General features: G+C 36.2%; 2 protein-coding genes across 3 annotated transcripts; one reads left to right on the forward strand and one right to left on the reverse strand.

The window, feature by feature from the left end:
* Positions 1 to 300: 300 nt before the first annotated feature.
* LOC140780704 (uncharacterized) lies at positions 301 to 4,721 on the reverse strand. Of its 2 annotated transcripts, none has more exons than XM_073126417.1 (4): positions 4,443 to 4,721; positions 4,156 to 4,338; positions 4,006 to 4,065; positions 301 to 905 (listed from the first exon to the last, which is right to left on the reverse strand). In XM_073126417.1, the coding sequence occupies exons 1-4, from the start codon at positions 4,635 to 4,637 to the stop codon at positions 876 to 878; spliced, it is 468 nt and encodes a 155-aa protein (XP_072982518.1). In that variant the 5' UTR covers positions 4,638 to 4,721; the 3' UTR covers positions 301 to 875. The 2 variants fall into 2 exon arrangements, with proteins under 2 accessions (XP_072982518.1, XP_072982517.1); XM_073126416.1 differs by having other exon boundaries at positions 301 to 883; positions 4,443 to 4,706.
* A 7,523-nt stretch (positions 4,722 to 12,244) lies between these two features.
* On the forward strand, positions 12,245 to 18,287 carry LOC140788058 (ATP synthase subunit beta, mitochondrial-like). Its single transcript, XM_073137167.1, has 9 exons — positions 12,245 to 12,870; positions 15,268 to 15,343; positions 15,484 to 15,572; positions 15,695 to 15,812; positions 15,900 to 16,003; positions 16,101 to 16,259; positions 16,335 to 16,559; positions 16,665 to 16,976; positions 17,978 to 18,287. Exons 1-9 carry the CDS (start codon positions 12,391 to 12,393, stop codon positions 18,089 to 18,091), a joined length of 1,677 nt encoding a protein of 558 aa, XP_072993268.1. The 5' UTR covers positions 12,245 to 12,390; the 3' UTR covers positions 18,092 to 18,287.
* The last annotated feature ends 1,074 nt before the right edge of the window (positions 18,288 to 19,361 follow it).

Raw genomic sequence — 19,361 nt, forward strand, 5'->3', positions numbered from 1 at the left:
TGGTTTGAAGCTAAGTCTTAAACTTGACTAACTAGTCTTATTTTTTAGTCTTAATTTTTTAGAAAGTAAACTTAATTAAATATAAAAAAAATAAAAATATATTTAGTTATTGAATCAATTTAGGAGTTCCTGAAAACTTCCTAAACTCAAAGCAAATGGTTAACGATCTGTATGCACATGAATGAAGATGTTGCAATGGGTATCAAGAATTTTAATACATATCAACATATTCTTTTTCCTTTTTTTGTAAAATGAAATACAGACTAATGCATACTAAATAACATGAAATGAAACAAAAGATTCAAGAAAAGAGCCTTGTGCCTCAACGTTAAAGGCAAAATGAAATTGTCAAAGTTTACAAAGTACTGACAAAATTTATAACCTTATGCAGAAAAGATATACATGAGGTGATGAACAGATTTCTTATAAAGGAAAGCTGTGAAAGACTCATCTGATGAAATAATGACACATTTACAATTCCTAAAATCACATCTACATGGTGGTACATCATGTATTCTATGTCCAAATGATCACCCTTTTCATATAGAGGCAATAAAATAGCTATTTCATGTCTGGTCTTTGACTGCGTCCTTAACTCGAACTATGTAACAAGGCGACATCGACACCAGAATGCAATGCCTCCACCTCTGCCTTGAGCAACAGCTAATTCCTCATCTACATAAAACCAGACAAAGAAAGGATCTTTGTTGCTAGGTTCCCGGTCCTCTGCTTTCAAACCAATCTGCAAAGGACCAAATGGTCCAACTTTTATGCGAATGCACTCGAAGATGAATGCCAGTATTCTGTTCTTCCACGAAAGCCTCCCCTCAAAGGTTAGGCAGCCAATTGGCCCTAGGTAAATGCCATTTTCAATCCTATTTGCCTGACAATCCATGACAAGAGCACTGAATGAAGAGAAAGAAAAGAAAGTACACATTTTTAATCACAAATTTATAGTAAATGATAACATACTTAATAATAAATAACTTGATACGGAGATTTCAGCAGCAGGTCAATTCCGATCAGTTTCTCCATGATTGACAGGTATAGAGTGGAAGCATCAGCTGTATGTAAAAATACAGTGCTCCCAAGATGTTTTAATTTCGGGAAGGAAAATGAAGAAACCCCATTTAGATGTAAACTTTGTAGAAAATAGGAAAAGAAAAGGTGGCCTAGCTGCTGATCAGTTTATAGAAGATTTATTGTTATGATCCCATTACACGGTCGACTCAGTCAAGTTAAATCTAGTTAGTTGATTTTACTTATTGCTTTTAATTTTAAATTAAAACAAATAATCCGTTATGTAAGTCAAGTTGGGCAAATTAAATCCGTCTTGCTATTGAGTTTATTTTGAGGTGTAAGGAATGCATATTGAGTTTATTATTTTATTATCGGGAAAAATTGAAAAACATTTCTATTGGCAAATAGGAGGTTTACAAATCCATGCCCAAGTACTTATCACTTTTTTAAGTTGTTAGATCGTTTTTATTTTCCTAAGAGTATATTTTAACCTTAGAATCCTTCCAAATTTCCAAATCTTTGACACCATCTTCCTTCAAATCAGCCTTATGGCTGACCTCCACCATCCCACAACTGTATACCACCTTTCGACGACAGACGCAACATCAGATAATCCATTTCAACCCGTTTCTAATCTTCGCTCACTCTTTTGGCCATAACTTCTTGCTCCAAATTCTAAATTCACTCAAAAGAGAGCCAAAAGAACTCTAATTCATGATACTATCATCCATTAAATTTTTATGATTTATTTACGAGCAAATTATTCCAGATCTAGTCCATAACTCTACCACACTTTCGACACTTTGTCCTCAAGATGACTAGTAACAATCCACACATCGGCTTGGCTCGCACCGCGCTCAAGCTTCATGCAGGTCTAACTCAGTCAGCTGACGCAGACCTACCGAATCGTCACTAGTTGTCATCGAGCTTGTACTCGGGCCCTAAGTCATGCCCATGGGTTTTTATTTGGTTCACATGAGTTGGTCGAGCTAGTTTGCAAAAATTCATCCGACCTCGAGATACGTGCATTTCATACCTTTCACTCGATAGCCCAAACCCTAACCTTAGGGCTGAAAATATTTTTCAACCTAAGGGCATCGCCGTGGGTTGCATGGGCGCCGACGGCGATTGGGTTAGGTTGTGGGCCACTAGTAATCGACCTCCAACAAGTCCCCACGATGGTGGTACGTTGACATTCAACGGTGGAAGCCGAAAATCGAGCTCAAGCTCAACTGCTATAGAGGTGGCCACGGCACATCGCCGACAGGTCCACCAGCCCTTGGTGGCTACAAATGGGGCCCAAGGTCCTACTACAATGGAGGCGCCGCGGCGGAGAGGTTGACAGAAGCCAACTCAATGGATGGGTTTGGCCACGCAATGATCGTCAACGGCTGCGATGGCCACCACTAGATGGTAGTCAGGTTGGAGAGGCCAGCCGTGACCACCTATTACTGTGAAAGGGTCAAACCTGCGACCACGAGCCACAGTTTCACTACAATGTGAGGGCTATCGACGGCAGCCTTCCAACTAACTATGGCGCAAACAACAACCATGGATTTTGTGCAGGAAGCCAAGGAAGGTGCTGGCGGTGGTGACTTGAACTGAGAGGGCTTGGATCACCATCGATGGAAAACTAGGATTTGACCTTTATTTTCCGTCGTAGCTAAGGAAGACGGCTAGGCAACCGTCGCTGGCGGTTGCTCCAACATCACTATAGTGATAATCTATATCTACAAAGGTAGAGGGTGCTTCACCGCAGCTGGAGGAGTGGTTGCCACAGCTTGGGGCTCCCCTCCATCTCCCTCACGGGTGAAATTTTATTGCCATGGCTAGGCCGATTCCACCATGGCCGGTGGCGTTGGCGACGAAGGGCAGTAGTGGGTGTCTAGTAGAGCCTCTGCTAAGGCCTAGATCGAGCCCTTGAGAGAGGTTTGCATCTCCTTCAATTTGACTGAAAATTCTTTAAATATCACTTCGTCGGCAATTGTTAGTGATGGTAGCACCGGAGAAACTTCCACAAAGATAAAGATGAGTTCCTAGTCCTTCATGGGTGTCCCTTCCTCGTTCATCTTCCTCAATCTTGTGTTAACAATTGGCCAAGGAACGGTGACTGTGATACCACTATTACAGACCAGATCTGAAACAATCCGCTAGTAAAAAAAATTATAAAAATTTAATAGATGATAGGCTCACGTGTTAGGTTCTTTTGTTCGAGTGGATTTAGAATTTAAAGTAAAAGGTTGGCCAAAAGGGTAAGAGAAGGTTAGAATCGGGCTGGAATAGATTATCCGACAATGCGGCGGTCATCGAAGGGTGGCGGATAGCCGTGGGATGATGGATGTCTACCGTAAGAGTGAGTGGCTCGTGGAGGAAAATGGTAGCTAGAGTTTAGAAGCTTAGAAGGATTTTAAGATTAAGGTCTACTCCTAGAAAAATAAAGACGATCTAATGGCTCAAATAAAAAATAAATATAAAATAATAAAATAACTAAACTCAATATTCATTCCACACACCTCAAAATAACTTATATTCACTCCTATTTATAAGAGTAGAGTCATAATAGGTTATTCAATTTGTCTTACTTAGCTTACATAGCAAATTATCCACTTTAATTTAAATTTAAAAACAATAAGCAAAATCAACTAACTCGACTCGACTCGACTGACTCAACCCATATGGTCGGATTATAACATAAGCCTGCAGGAGTCAATAGACAGAAGTTAATGTGTAAAAATGGATGCAAGAAACTCCAGAGTGTAAACGTAATAAGTGATCATTGTACAGGGAGTAACAATCTACCACAAATATTCCCCCGCATTAGTGAGGGAAGAGAGAAGTTTTTCATGTAATGCTCGAGCACTTACAGTATTATCCGATCAGAGAATCAATAAACTCCATTACATGTCAATATAGTCATCAAAAGATCACAGAAAAAGTGGCAATTTTAATAAAAGAAAATAGAGGAACACAAATTAATAAGCTCACCGCAGCATCAAATCGCTGCACCGCGGTAACCGGGAAATACTGCCCCTTCTCCAATCGACCCTAACACCACAACCACCAAAAGGATTGTAAAGACCGAAATCCAACAAGGGACCAGACGCAAAAGAGGCAGACACAGAGAGATGAGCTCACTTTAGCTGTAAAGATAAGCATCCATGTCCTCCCCGGAGACTCCGAGCCGCCAAGAGTTTCGAAGAAGGACGAAGGATCCACCCTGGATTTCTTGATCACGGCCAATGCGGAGAGCACCTCCGCCGCCGGGACCTTCCTCGTCTTCGCCGCGGCCTTTAGCACCCCGACGCTCTCCGCTACGCCCTACGATGACCACCAAACACCAAGCGAAGAAACCCAGATCAAGAAACGATCTTTATCCGAAGGATTGAAGGAGGAAAGGAAGTGGATTCTTGGATTACACCGACCGATTCCTTCTCCTTCTCGACGGCTCCTGCTTCTGGTGCTGCGGTAGCTCGGGGAGATTGGTGGAGACGAGGGGTTAGGGTTCTGGGAGGAGGTAAGGTCGAGAGTCTGAAGAGGAGACGGGAGTGATTCTGGAGAACAAGAGGTTGAGGAGGAGAAGGGGAAGGTGGTGAGGAAATGGAGAAGAAAGGAACCATTTTTGGGTGGGCTTTGTTAGTGCAATAGTGCTTGAGCGCAGTGCTGTGGTCGAGAATTTTGGTATTTCGAGCGCGGCAACGGATAAAATAATCGTGTGGTGTTTCAGTGCACCGTAACGGAGAAATTTTGGTATCTGAGAACTATCGCTATGTATTTAAAATAACTGCATCTAGCCTTAATTAAATTTAGCCCCTTTTAACTATTATTATTTTTTTACATATACTCTCTAACTCTCTTTTTTATAGCATAGATATTCTTACCTAAGAAAATGTTTGATACGGAGAATTTATATAGGTTTTATTTTAGGAGAGTTCTACCTGGATATTTTTCTTACTTCGAAGATTATATATAGATAATAAAAAATTCACAGAATATATGTGAAAAATTGTCATAGTTTAGAGAGGCTAAGTATAATTATCCTAATTTAATAAAAAAAACTATTTTTTTTATTTATGAATATTATAAAATATCTTTTTTATCCCTAAGTATAACTTATATACCACAATCTTAATACCTCACTTTAATAAAGCGAATACCAAAATAAGTTTCCTCAATATTTATTAGAAAAAAAAAGAAAGATATAAATGTTGTATATGGAAACACATGAAATCAATTACAAATATAAATGTTGACACTATATTTATATTTATATAAATCAATTACGCATAAAATCAATTGCACATATAGATTTTTGCTTATATTTATTTCTTATTTAACACTATAAATGTTGCATATGAAAATATATAAAATTGATGCGAACTGGGTCAGATCGAATCACATCAAAAGGAGATTAGGCTCAATAGATTGAGTTTAATTATTTTACTTGGTTATTTTATTTAGTTAGAGTCTTAGCAGGTTAGGATTTTATTTAATTAGCTAAATCCAGCTCTGCGTAGTTTTAAAAAAATATTGGTAGAATATTCTATACATATTCAAATAATATCAAACTAGTTAGAGCATCTCTAAAGGCTCTAAATATGGAGCCAAAAATGGAGCAAGAGCCGGGTGCACTCCAACGCATCGTGCTCCATATATATTAAAATAATAATATAATATATATTATTATATTAGTTATTTTAAATTACTTAATAGGTCATCTTAGCGTTATTATTTTTTAATAAAAAATATATAGTTAGAAAACTTTCATCGAGATCTTTAAAATAAGACTAATATTCAATAGTTTCAGAAGTAATTTTAAATTACTAATTTTTTAATTAAATGCATCGAAATTACATTACACGAAATAAACATCGAAATAAGTATCGCATGTCATTAACTAAAAATATCAAATTTACATTACATAAAATAAGCAGAAATTAACCAAACATAATAAAAACAATAGATGTTTAATATTCTAGTAAGTTATCTCCGTAGCCACCGGTTCTGATTCCATAGCAACCAGTTTCAGTTCCATTGCCACCTTCTCTTTCTTGACTGTATCCACCTTCTTGCGATGAACCTTTGACTTAAAAATGAATATTGCTTCTTCTACAAATTTCCTGTAATTTTCTTTGAAAGAAAGCACGTTCATCCGGATATTTTAGGACACATAATTTATTAGACTTATTTTTATAAATAATAAAAATTTTAAAATTTAGATCAACTTAAAAATAATTTAATATTAGACTCAAAAATAATTTAATATTTACATTAGGAGACATTTCCAATGGTGTTATTTTTGTTAAAAATTGATTGGTAAAACTAGTTATATACTAAGTTTAACTAACTAAATTATTTAATAAAAGATACAAATGAAATTAAAATTATTGAATGTAATAATTATTGGGCAATTTTGGTATTTTTAAAAAGTTGAAATGACAAATGGAGTTGGGCTCCATTTTTATGGTGGGGCTCCAAATTTGGAGCTAGCTTTAGAGCCCGATTGGAGCTCAACCAAAAATTTGGAGCTCGGTTGGAGTTACTCTAAGATAAGATCGCCAACCTCCGAATTTACAACTTTTATATTCATAACTTCTCTAGATTCGAAATCTATCTACGACGAAATGAAAATTTAATCCGAGAAGATAAGGGAGACTAGTTTAGTTGGTTTGTTTGGGTTTTAACTTAATTGTTGATTTGTTAGGATTTGTTAGAGTTATTTAATTTAGTTGATGAGTACTTAGGGTGAGCCTCTATAAATATGTGGAGGAAACCCTAATTGCAGTAGAATGATGATGATCTTGTTATTGGAATTGACTTTAACATTTATCTCCTTCTTTACTTGTCTCTAGCTATTGGCGCCTTCTCCCACCTCCCTTCTTCCACTGCCCAAATCTTTGGTCGGCCTCTTCCAGCCTCTATCCCCTCTCTTCCACAACAACTTCTCCCTCTTCACACCAAGAACTAACCCTAGCATCCATCTAGCCATTGGAGGGCTATCAAACTAGGATCTAAGTTTTAGAACCGTTGCAGATCGAATTAGGCCGGTTCGTAACAGAAATGAATTGGCTTTTTAAGAAAATACTTTCAATTACACTCTCAATAAAACATAGCCTTTTAATACACTGATATATACTCACTAATATGATCATTACTAGGTGTAATTATATTGATTAATTACAGTTATAAATATATATCTATAACTTATATATTTTTAGAGTTAAATACTTTAATCCCCATGTATTTATGTCTAAAATAATTTTACCTCCTTACGACTAAAGTATAAATAACTAATAAAACTGACTAGCTGGATTATTTCCTCCCATTTCTAGTTTTGTTTTTAAAAAAACTATCATTCCCTTTTATATAAATCTATTGTTAGGTTTTTATTTGTTGGCAATTGTGTACAAAATATTCTAAGTGTATTTTTTTTATGTATATGAGTTTTACACGAGTCTAGAATATCTCTGGTTTAAAGAATTGCAAGATTATTGGAGAAAAGCCGTTGAGTTCACACTGCGTTCACAAACGGGTTCGAACGTGGAATCTGTGTTCATACAGATAGAGAGCCGCGTTCACAAAAGCGTTCGAAAGCGGAATCTGCGTTCACACAAATAGAGAGTTGCGTTCACAAACGCGTTCAAACGCGAGTACTGCATTCACACAGACCGAGAGCTACGTTCAAAAACACGTTCGAACGCAACCTAAAGAATTCAAGTTGTCGCGTTCGAACGCATTCGGGCCCGTTCGAATGCACCTGAGATCAAGTCATGCCGTTCGAACGCACCCGGACCGCGTTCGAACGCACCAATGAAGTTTGATAAAATTGGACTTTCGTGAGTACGGATAAGACTTGGATTTGGCTCTATCTTGGAGATCATATATAAGGATTGTGATGCCCTATCTCTAGGGTGGTTGAAGAAGCATTATTGAAGGAGACTTCTGGAGACTACATTGGTTCTTCAACTAATAAGATTCCACTCATCTACAAAAGTTAATCTTTCGTCTTAAGGGCTATCTAGACGAAAGATCAATCTCGAGGGTTACTGAGGTTGGACTTCAATCACGAGAAGTAGTGAATCGTGGGTTCTAGCGAGCAAGACTGAGAAGAACAAAGTCGTTTGTATCGACGAGTTATTTTGTGAGTCAGTCTTGTAACTGCTACTATTCTAGTGATTGGTTTTGATCCGAGTTTGGATCCGTGGTTTTTTCCCGTTTGGGTTTTTCCACATTAAAATCTTGGCATTCATCTCTGCTTTCGTTCCTAATATTTCTACGGACTTTTACTTAAGCGAACGAGTGATATCATTGCCTAGTATTTAGATACATACTCTCACTCTTTAAGAGAGATCAGATAGGCATGGATTTTCATAGAGATGGACCATCATCTATTAGACCTCCTATCCTAGATGGATCACATTATGGATATTTGAAAGCTAGGATGAGAGCTTACTTGAAGTCTATAGATGAACGAGTATTGTTTGCCGTTGTGAACGGTTGGAGTCCACCAATGTACATGGTGGATGATAAACTTGCTAATAAACCGATAGAAAAACAATCTTAGACTACTTCAACAACTCAAGGTATCGAACTAGAAAGAATTTAATTTGAGGAGAAGTACAAATTGAAACTTGAACGTGTCAAAGACCTTTCTAAACAACTTGACAATGCAAAAAATAAAATGAAGGCTGATGAAATTAAACTAGAGTGACTGAATAAGGAAGTGACATTTCTAAAAGGGAAGAACAAACTTGACGAGATCCTAAAGGCTCAGATCTCTGAAAAAGACAGGTATGGTGTTGGATACACTAGTAATTCAAATAATAATAAAACTGTCTTCGTTTCTGCAGGTATACAAAAGGAAGAATATCTGAAGTCATCAACCGCATTTACAAAACAATCCTAGATGAATGCTTCTAAATTGAAGGTGAATCTACAAATTGGTGAATCGTCAACGACACCAAAGGTAAACTTTAGTCACACTCCTCGACAAAATGTGAGTAGAAAATGGTTTGTTTCGACATGCTATCATTGCGGCATTTTAGGGCATATTCGACCTCATTGCAAATTTTTGCAAAAACCTAGAACTATTTTTATTTATGAGATACAAACAAAGGCTATATGGGTCAAGAAAAGTGATTTGAAATGTTATGTTGTGCATACAACTTTGAAATCTTTAAACTCTGATTTGTGATATTTAGACAGTGGCTGTTCAAGACATATGTCGGGTGACAAGTCGTTATTTTCTAATCTTGAAAAACATGAAGGGGGAGTTGTGACATTCGGAGATGGTAATTCATCCAAGGTAATAGGTAAAGGAAAGGTAAGTTCTCCGGGGGTTCCTATTCTTGAAAATATTCTTTATGTTAAGGGCTTGAAAGCAAATCTTCTGAGTATTAGTCAATTTTGTGATGAAGATTATGAGGTAAAATTCTTCAAAAATGATTGTATTATTCTAGATCATGGTGGTAATATTATATGTTATGGATCTAGAACATCTGATAATTATTATGTTGTTGGAACGTCACATAAACTGAAATGTAATAGTGCCTCTTTCAACATTGCAGATCTTTAGCATTAACATCTTGGACATGTGAATCACAAGGAATTATTTACTCTGTCTAAACAAGAAGTGGTAAGAGGAATACCTAAGATGAAAGAAATGTCAAAAAGTTTTAAAATAATATAAAATTTTAAAATAATTATAAAAAACATTGTAGAAAATTTTAAAATAATTGTAAAAAACATTTTATAATAGAAAATTTTAAAATAATTGATACAGTGTTCTAATATTCAAGCGTAACAATAGAAAAGTTTAAAGTAACTAATACAATGTTCCGGTGTTCAAGCATTTGAACGGCCTTTGGAGGCAAACTGAACGCACCTATGATTCCTAAAAAATAAAGATAAGTATACCTTGGAGATAAGATAAACATATTTGAGAAATTAGATAAATACATCTTAGAGATAAAGTAAATAAAATATTTTCAAACAGATTTCACGAAGTAGAAGATTTAATAAAGATTCTATGATCCTATTCGAGCGCAAGTTCACCTTGTTCAAATGACCTGACTTAAGACTATTATTCAAATAGCTTTGAACGATTGTCAGGATGTGTTCAAATAGCCAAAAATGTTTCTCTGTATTTTCGAACGCTTTCCATGGTGTGTTTAATTGACAGAATGGACAATTAGATGCAAAGTGATCGTTCCGATGCCTTTGGATAGTTTTTCATACTACTCTAACCATCATGACATGACACTATTTAAGCAATTCAATAATGACTATAAAATCGTTTCAAATACTGTCTTCAAAATCAATTTCTTACTTTAATATTTTTTATCAAATATTTTATAACTTGTCATAATTTGTGTATATACTCATATATAAAATCTGAACACATTACATTAATTAAAATTATGTTTTCAAATACGATTTGTCAATTACATCTATACAAATAAAACCTAACATTATATAACAAGAAACCAAATCATGATCTTTTAGCTTCAAAGTTGTAGGCTCACTTTCAACTCCACTAATTCAGACTTTCTCCTTCATGACGTTATCATTCTCACCCTTAGAAAAGAAAATGCATAATTAAAAAATGGAATAAACTATACAATAGTTACTACAACTATTAAACTACATAAGTGCATATACATACTTTAAAACAAAATACATAGATATATATATATATATATATATATATGAAATGTGTAAATGTACGTATATCAATAATTACGCATAAATTTCTAAGGGAATGTGATAAAGTTACCGCACCACCTTGCAATACTCTTGTATTTTTTTTTGCAAAAACTAACTATAATCAGAGCTAAATAAATTGTGCTCGCTATACCTTTGTTATCATCATTAATAATTTTTATTTGATATTTCCTGCATTATGTTATATATAAACTATTTTTTTATAGTAACTAATAAAAACGTGGTCAATTTTTTTTTTTGATCATTCATGAGCCCGAATGCTAGATATGGGCCAGACAAAGGGCCAACCCCTAGATACAGAGGCTGAGCTTTTAGCTATCTAATCTAGGCTTCAAGCCATATACGTCGCCGAACAATTCGAATCAAACGCCACCGAGATCTGCTCCAAGCTATTGTATTGCCAAGCTGTTCTTCCAAGCTAACCGCATTATCAAGCCATCAATTGAATCGAGTCAAACCACCAAATAGGGGCTGTTAAAATAATTGAGCGGCTCAAGCTCGGCTCGATAATGCTCGATCAAGCTCGGCTCAAAAATAGGCTGAGCCGAGCTTGATCATTAAAGTTAGGCTTGAAATTAAATTCGAGCCAATCTTGATCTCGAGCCGGCTCAATAAGGCTCGAATATATTTATATATATAATATGAGTAATATCAAACTAATATGAACTATCAGATCAAAACCCTTTCACCCATTCAGAATTTCAGCCATTATTTTCTGACACAATTATCTTTATTATTTATAATTTATACTTTGGTTGCTTCTAATTTTTTAACACAATTATCTTTGTTACTTGTAATTTATATTTTGATTGCTTGTAGTTTTCTAACCTATTTATATTTATTGCTTGTAATTTAGATTTTGGTAATATTTATATCTTTATAGTTGAATTAGGTTTTATTTCAAGCTTGATTCAAGCCTAAATTAATTTAAGTTTGCTTAGGCTTAAAAATAGTTTGAAATTGATAAGGTTTGAAATTGCTAATTGAGCAGCTTGTTTAAGCTCGTTCAAACTCAAAATTGGCTCGAGTTCGAAATTGACTCGGATTGAAATTATTTCAATTCAAACTTGCTCACAAAGATAGGCTCGAAATTAATTTCAATCCAAACTTGATTAGAGCCAGGCTCGATCAAGCTCGACTCGTTTACACCCTTACCACCAAACCACCAACCACCAAACAATTTCTCCAAAATATTATTTGGGGTTAAAGTTGAACTTATGAACACCTTAGTCATGAGCAAGATATCTAACAAGTATACTAGAATTGTTGGTAAAAACATGTTCTAATTGGAAAAGCCAAAAAAAAAAACTAGAAAGTGAACTAGAAATAACAGAATAAAGAACCAGGTAAAATATTTAAAAAAAAAAAGATTTGCTGGATTTTGTAGTGTTCGACCCCGCATGATTCGGACTCAAAATTCTCCAACTCCAACTCAAAGCCACCGTTTGACGTCCGCCGTCACACCAAACAAAATATTAGATATGCTATACCCCCTCATCCAACCGTCCATTTTCCTCCTTAACCATCCCGTGTATTATAATAATTTTTTTTATTCCTACGCTTCCGAGTAATATGCCAATGTGTAGGCGTTTCTCCTGAAGCCTCCTCCCCCTCCATATCAAATCCCATCAGTCTGGTCCGCGCCCACTCATGGCGACGCGCCGCGTACTCTCCTCCCTCCTCCGCTCCTCCGCCCGCCGCTCGCCGGCGGCGAGCCGCGCGGCCATAGCCCCGCAGTCCACGATCCGGTCATGCCGTCCCTCCCCCGCTGGCTTCCTCCTCTCCCGCGTCGCAGAGTATGCTACCGCGGCAGCCGCTCCGGCGCCGTCTCCGCCTCCTCCGGCGAAGCCGTCCCCCGGCGAAGGTCCCAGCGGCAAGATCACCGACGAGTTCACTGGCGCCGGGGCTATCGGGAAGGTGTGCCAGGTGATCGGTGCCGTGGTGGACGTGAGGTTCGACGAGGGTCTGCCGCCGATTCTGACGGCGCTGGAGGTGTTGGATAACTCGATCCGGCTGGTGTTGGAGGTGGCGCAGCATCTTGGCGAGAATATGGTCAGGACCATCGCCATGGATGGGACAGAGGGGCTTGTCCGTGGGCAGAGGGTCTTGAACACTGGATCTCCGATCACTGTAGGCTTACTTCCTCAGTTCTCCCTGATAGTGCAGTAAATTTATTTTTGAGATGATCCATTACGGATTTAGATGATCTATTAGTGATGTTTTTAGCTTACAGAGAGTAGATTTAAATTCGATGTTAATATTAGGTTTGTAGATATATCTAGGCCAGTGGCTCATGTTTTATGATGTTTATGTCTATTAGTTTGTAACCTGTTTCGTATTCTCTTGCTGTGGAAGTATGGAACTGATCATATGTAAATGCATTATACGATCATGGCCCTTGTTTATTATTCGATCCTGGTTCTTACATTTATGTCTCTTTCTTGAATCTTATGTTCTCTCATGCTTTTTGTTGAGTTCATTGCCTTCATACTTATTACTTTTTTTGTTTTTTCAACTCTGTTGCTTTATCCATTTAAATGACATGATTGTACAGTTTCTGCATTGTTTCATCTTATTCTGATTTAAATTAGTGAGTGGAGAGGCTAATGGAATTGTGAGGTTGTTTTAGAGGTCTGATGTGAAAAATTCTAGCTCCATCTGCAAATATGCTAAACTATTTGCCTACACTAGATTTCTAGGCTGAATGTTATCAATTGCTTGGAAAGCAATAAACTAGAGAGCTAGCATACTATAGTAATGTCTAAAAGATAAGCATTTAAACGAACTAAGATAATGCTCACAAAACCATCACATTCACACAATTTTTACGTGGAAAACCTTTCTCAATTAAGAAAGGAAAAAATCATGGATCTGTTCAACTGAATCAATCTATTGCTATATAAATCGGGTACAAATACTTACAACCTTCTTGAATATCACATGGTATACCGATTGTACACAGTGATTGTAGTCTCCCTCCTGTGTTTGCCCGAGGTCTTTCTCGGTTAACTTATCCTTGCCAATAGATTGCCTCCGCGTTTGGTTCTCATCCTAGCTACAGATTGAAGCTTTGCAAGGTTGATGGTGAGGTGTGGTGGCATGAACACAGTTGAACTCCACAAGACCTTTTGCGACAAAATTCCAATTTGAGGTGACCTTGATATGTAATGAGTGATCTCCCCAATTCCCTTTGGCTCTTAGGGTTTCTTTGATATGAGAGAAATATTGGAACAAAGTCTCCAAATGTGACCTTTTATATTTATATGAGATCAAGTGAGATAGATGGCAGAGATTTGCAATCAGCCTCTTCATTACCATCTCTATGCAATGCCGACATTCAAACAAAAAAATTAGGTTTTGCATTCCGGTGTTCAAACACCATTGAATGCCATCCAAGCAAGATGCTCATCGAACACTCTCTAAACAGCGGTCACAGTCTTTGGGATTTTGCAACCCTTTTGATCAAGTGCACAAGTCGTTTGAACGCTCCATATCAGCATTAGAACATTGATAGTATGTTCGAGTTTAGTCTTCAAAACTATTGGGCCTTGTTTGGTTTGAGATTAAACTTTGAACTAGATTAATTTGATTTTATTTCTTAGTTTTGATTTAGGTACCTTGAACTAGACTAAAGTAATTTAGTGTTTGGTTCTAAACTAGGCTAATAATATATTTATTATTTGTGATATGATGTGAAAAAATAAAAAAAAGTGTTAGTTTTGGAGGAAAATAAATGATATGTAAATTTGATGGATGAAAATACCCTTTTGTCATTATGTTGGTCATTGTTATAATATACAAATATTATATAGTGTATTATAATTTGTAATTTTTTATATTATGATAATATAGTATTATAATATGTATTTGTAAGTTTAAATACATATTTGTTTGTTTATATAGTGTCTATAATAGTCATTTGTGTGCTTAAGTGCATATTTGTTGATTTATATAGTGTCTATAATAGTCTCGAGCTTATGTGCTCATTTGTAGGCTTAAGTGCATATTTGTTGGCTTATATAGTGTCTATAATAGTTGTGGGCTTAAGTGTATATTTGCTAGCATATATGGTGTTTATAATAATCAAGGATAAAATTAAAATAATTTAAAATGATATAAAAATTTATATATTAATATTTATTTAGGGAGTGAGTACTAAACTAGATTAGGAAAAAAAAATTTGTTGTTTGGTTACTGAACCAGATTAGGGCTCCCTGAACCAGTTCAGGGACTTCCCCTAAACTCAAAACAAACAGGGGCTTGAGAAATGCCGAGTTTTATATTTCTAAGTCTCTGGCTTATTTTTTTGGCCCCAATCTCCAAATATTGTTTGTGTTGGTTATGTGCAATAATTCTAAGGTTGTACAATTGTATAGAATGTGTTTTGTATCTACGGCATGTAATGCAAAAACAAAAATATGATGGGCCTCTTTTCATTTTCTATCATGGGAACTTTATAAATTTCCTTTACTTTATTTAGATTAAAATTCTTTTCTGAGAATTTGTTGATTCTTTGACTACTACTAGGTGCCTGTTGGAAGGGCTACCCTTGGGCGCATTATGAATGTCATTGGGGAGCCCATTGATGAGAAGGGTGAAATAAGTAGGTTTCCTGTGGAAAAACTCTAACTAAGATGTTTGATATTTTAGTTGAGGTTACTATAACATATATTTAAGTATGTAAGTAATGTAGCATAATTGGATCATTAGTTGATGTTTAAATTTCTTTGCCTTCTGCAACAGAGACGAATCACTTCCTTCCTATTCATCGTGAAGCCCCTGCTTTTGTTGAGCAGGCAACAGAACAACAGATTCTCGTAACTGGGATCAAGGTACAATATTTTTTCCTTTGTAGTTCTTCTGTGAATCTGAATTTTTTATTATTTCTATGTACTTCAAAGTTCAAACCATTTTGTTACACACTTCAGTTATAATTTACAGTTGTCTTCTGCAGGTTGTTGATCTTTTGGCACCTTACCAAAGAGGTGGAAAAATTGGGCTGTTCGGTGGTGCTGGTGTGGGTAAAACTGTTCTTATCATGGAACTGATCAACAATGTCGCCAAAGCCCATGGTTAGTAATAGAGATGATCCTTATCTTCTTTTTTATTTTCTTAATTTTTTTAATTCTCCACCAATCCATATTTCCCCTATCTTGTAGGTGGTTTTTCTGTCTTTGCTGGTGTTGGAGAGCGGACTCGTGAAGGCAATGACTTGTATAGGGAAATGATTGAAAGTGGTGTTATTAAGCTTGGGGATAAGCAGGTTCAAATATTACATTTTCCTTTTATTTGTTTAACATGTCAGTAAGTGTCTTTTGTTTACACCCCGAGTTTTGTAACTTTATTGTACTTTATTGCAGAGCGACAGTAAGTGTGCTCTTGTCTATGGGCAAATGAATGAGCCGCCAGGTGCTCGTGCTCGTGTTGGATTGACTGGCTTGACTGTGGCAGAGCACTTTCGAGATGCTGAGGGGCAAGATGTGCTCCTTTTCATTGACAACATTTTCCGTTTCACTCAAGTGAGCATTTTGGGAGTTTGAACCTTCTTAGGCATGTTATGACAATTATTTTCTCACTTGTGATGCATTTCTAAGGCAAACTCGGAAGTGTCTGCATTGCTTGGTCGTATACCATCTGCTGTTGGTTACCAGCCAACATTAGCCACTGACCTTGGAGGGCTTCAAGAGCGTATTACAACGACAAAGAAGGGTTCTATTACCTCTGTGCAAGCTATATACGTGCCTGCTGATGACTTAACTGATCCAGCACCTGCAACTACTTTTGCTCACCTTGATGCAACGACGGTGCTGTCACGACAGGTTCTTCTATCTAACCTTGAATGATCCTGTAAACAACCTTTTGTATTGTGTATTTCAATTTTTTGTAAAGCTGATTTTATAGAATTTGTTTATTTTGTTGGCTAGATATCTGAACTTGGTATATATCCTGCTGTCGACCCTCTTGATTCAACATCTAGAATGCTTTCTCCTCATGTATTGGGAGAAGATCACTACAACACGGCTCGTGGTGTCCAGAAGGTTCTTCAGAACTATAAGAATCTTCAAGATATTATTGCTATTTTGGGGATGGATGAACTTAGTGAAGATGACAAGTTGACTGTTGCTCGTGCTCGTAAGATTCAACGGTTTTTGAGCCAACCATTTCATGTTGCTGAAGTATTCACTGGTGCACCTGGAAAGTATGTTGAATTGAAAGAAAGTGTCAACAGCTTCCAGGTGAGAACTCTTTTGAAAGAAGTAAACTAATTTGTTTACTTTTCCTATAGAATTTCTTCTAATGAATCAAGTCTTATTTGTATTTTTTATATAGTAGCTGTTTTGTGTGTAATCATTTCCTTCTTTTATACCTGAAACACTCTATAGGAAAACAAGTTGATCATAAAATGTGAGTATGGCAGAATGCTGAGCTTCTAAGGTTAAATAAATAGTACTGGTCTTTGTGACATACATTAAATCTTTCCATATCTCAACGAAATTAAGATGCAGCAATTCATAGGTTGAACTGCCTGAAAATAGTTACCAGATTAGATAACATGCATGCAGATGGTGGTTGACAGGACTTCCAGAAGAGACTTAAATTTTCAGCATCTCCTATCAATTTTAAGCTTTTCCCTGGTAACAACTGACAGGCAGAGTGCACCCTTAGCGGTTCACTTATCAGTTAATGTTTTTTGGAAAATACTGAATTGTTAAGCATTTCGAATGGAAATGCTGAAGATTTCACTGTATACAACATCCAGCACAAAAACAATCTATGCATTCCTATCCCTGTGCAATGGCACAAACTCATTCTCTTAGTAATTTTGACCCATGCCTATTCTAATAAATGCTCTGTGAAGAGGCGAGGGAATAAAACTCTTACATTAGTACATTCGTGAAGATTCTGTAGAAGTTTGCGTCTTGATTCAGTACAATGATTTTAATGATTAGTTTATTAGGATTTGGGCAATATCACAATAACGAATCTGGAGATCTAGGATTTGCAATGTATTAATTTGGAAAACTAAATTGAGTAGAAATCGACACTACTAAATTATCATATGATTGATGCTCTGGTCTTATAACAAATTCTAACTCCATATAATAGATTGTGCTATTATTGCTTTTGCTTTCCCTTTTCTTAATTACATTTTGATTTCTGGGTATGCAGATTATAGGCATTGCCTAGCAGTTCTATAATGTGTCATTGTCCCTGATACCTCCATTTCTATTGACAGGGAGTTCTGGATGGAAAGTATGATGATCTTTCTGAGCAGTCCTTCTACATGGTTGGAGGAATCGAGGAAGTCATTGCGAAGGCTGAGAAGATTGCTAAGGAATCTGCTTCCTGAGCTAGTGTTTGATTCATTTAGAATAATGTAAAATATGCAGTGTTTCATCCCTGCATCATCACGACAAATTTTTTGAGGTCCTGAAGTTTGATGTAACTCCTTTAGTGTTTATTTCTGTAGATTCCGACGGAAGAGGAAGCACCACCTGCTTTGCAGGATGTTTTTAATGGAATAAACATTCTGAGCCTTGATTTTACCTTCATGCATTTGTATTTTGTATCTTTTATGCCATACAATCCTATGTTAGTCGTCTGCAAAGCTCGTCATTTTCTTCTTCCTTGGTGTGTGCTTTTTTCTATCTCCACTTCTAGTCTCGTCTCACAGTAGACATTCTCCTTTTCAGATGAAAAGAGGAGGTCCAATATCTACGCCTGTTGCCATTAATCCATTTGTCCAATGAGCACTAGATTATGACAATTAGATTCCAAACTTTTTTCCTTTGTTATTCTTGAGTTGTAACTGGAAAGCCTGCTGCAGCACACCTGGCTGTGTGAAAATGCGGCATTGAGGATAGAGGATTCTCCGCAATATCTTCCTGCCTGGCAGTATATATTGATAGTTCTCACGAATGTAACAATCTATCTTTTTTTTTTTTCTTTTTTTTTTTTTTTTTTTTTTGTGTAGAATTGAATCTTCTCAGATTGTTTCAGCTGCAAATTCCCTCTTTTTTTGGATCATGATCTTGAAGAAATAGTGAAACCTTGTACATGCTATTGTTACATTGAGAGATCCTGGAAATAAATTTTTAAGCCTGGTTACAGTAATTGGTTGGATCAACATTTGCTTGGTTCAATTGCTCTCTAGACAATAAATTTGGAACTTCCATTATATCAACTATTTGATAACGGACTAGTTTCTCTGCTCCAGAACTATGAGGGTTCGAGAATTAAAAGTGATGAAATTTACTCCTAGATAGAGTTTCCCAGAAGTCATCTTGCAAATTAGGTATTGTGTGCTGTCATTGTACTACACTAACTTAATTGTATTGCAACCATGTATTGCCTACATCTTAAGGTGACGTTTGGACGTGGAAAAAGTCCCAAGTTAGTTTAGCTATGATAATATCTTAAACTTAAATAAGCTAGTTAAAACCAGTTAAACTAATATAATATTTGGATGTAAACCAATATAATGATGTAATAATAATTATGGTTGATGTGATATAAAAAATAATAAGTTTAGAAGATATTCTAATAAACGACTCAGTTACACTTTTGGATGATAGAGAGAGAGAGAAGGATTGAAACAATAGTTTGAATAATAGTTGATC

The sequence above is a fragment of the Typha latifolia genome, chromosome 1, assembly GCF_019914945.1.
Source record: "Typha latifolia isolate L0001 chromosome 1, TyphaL0001v2, whole genome shotgun sequence".
Classification (NCBI taxonomy): Eukaryota; Viridiplantae; Streptophyta; class Magnoliopsida; order Poales; family Typhaceae; genus Typha; species Typha latifolia.

What these genes read in the sequence shown, in the direction of transcription:
- LOC140788058 (XM_073137167.1), top strand. Translation starts at nt 12,391, where the DNA reads ATGGCGACGCGCCGCGTACTCTCCTCCCTCCTCCGCTCCTCCGCCCGC. An exon ending in CAATGTCGCCAAAGCCCATG is followed by an intron (nt 15,813 to 15,899) that starts GTTAGTAATAGA and finishes CCTATCTTGTAG; the next exon opens with GTGGTTTTTCTGTCTTTGCT. An exon ending in AAAGTGTCAACAGCTTCCAG is followed by an intron (nt 16,977 to 17,977) that starts GTGAGAACTCTT and finishes TTCTATTGACAG; the next exon opens with GGAGTTCTGGATGGAAAGTA.
- LOC140780704 (XM_073126416.1), bottom strand. Translation starts at nt 4,637, where the DNA reads ATGGTTCCTTTCTTCTCCATTTCCTCACCACCTTCCCCTTCTCCTCCT. An exon ending in TCGAGAAGGAGAAGGAATCG is followed by an intron (nt 4,339 to 4,442) that starts GTCGGTGTAATC and finishes TGGTCATCGTAG; the next exon opens with GGCGTAGCGGAGAGCGTCGG. An exon ending in TGCTTATCTTTACAGCTAAA is followed by an intron (nt 4,066 to 4,155) that starts GTGAGCTCATCT and finishes TTGTGGTGTTAG; the next exon opens with GGTCGATTGGAGAAGGGGCA.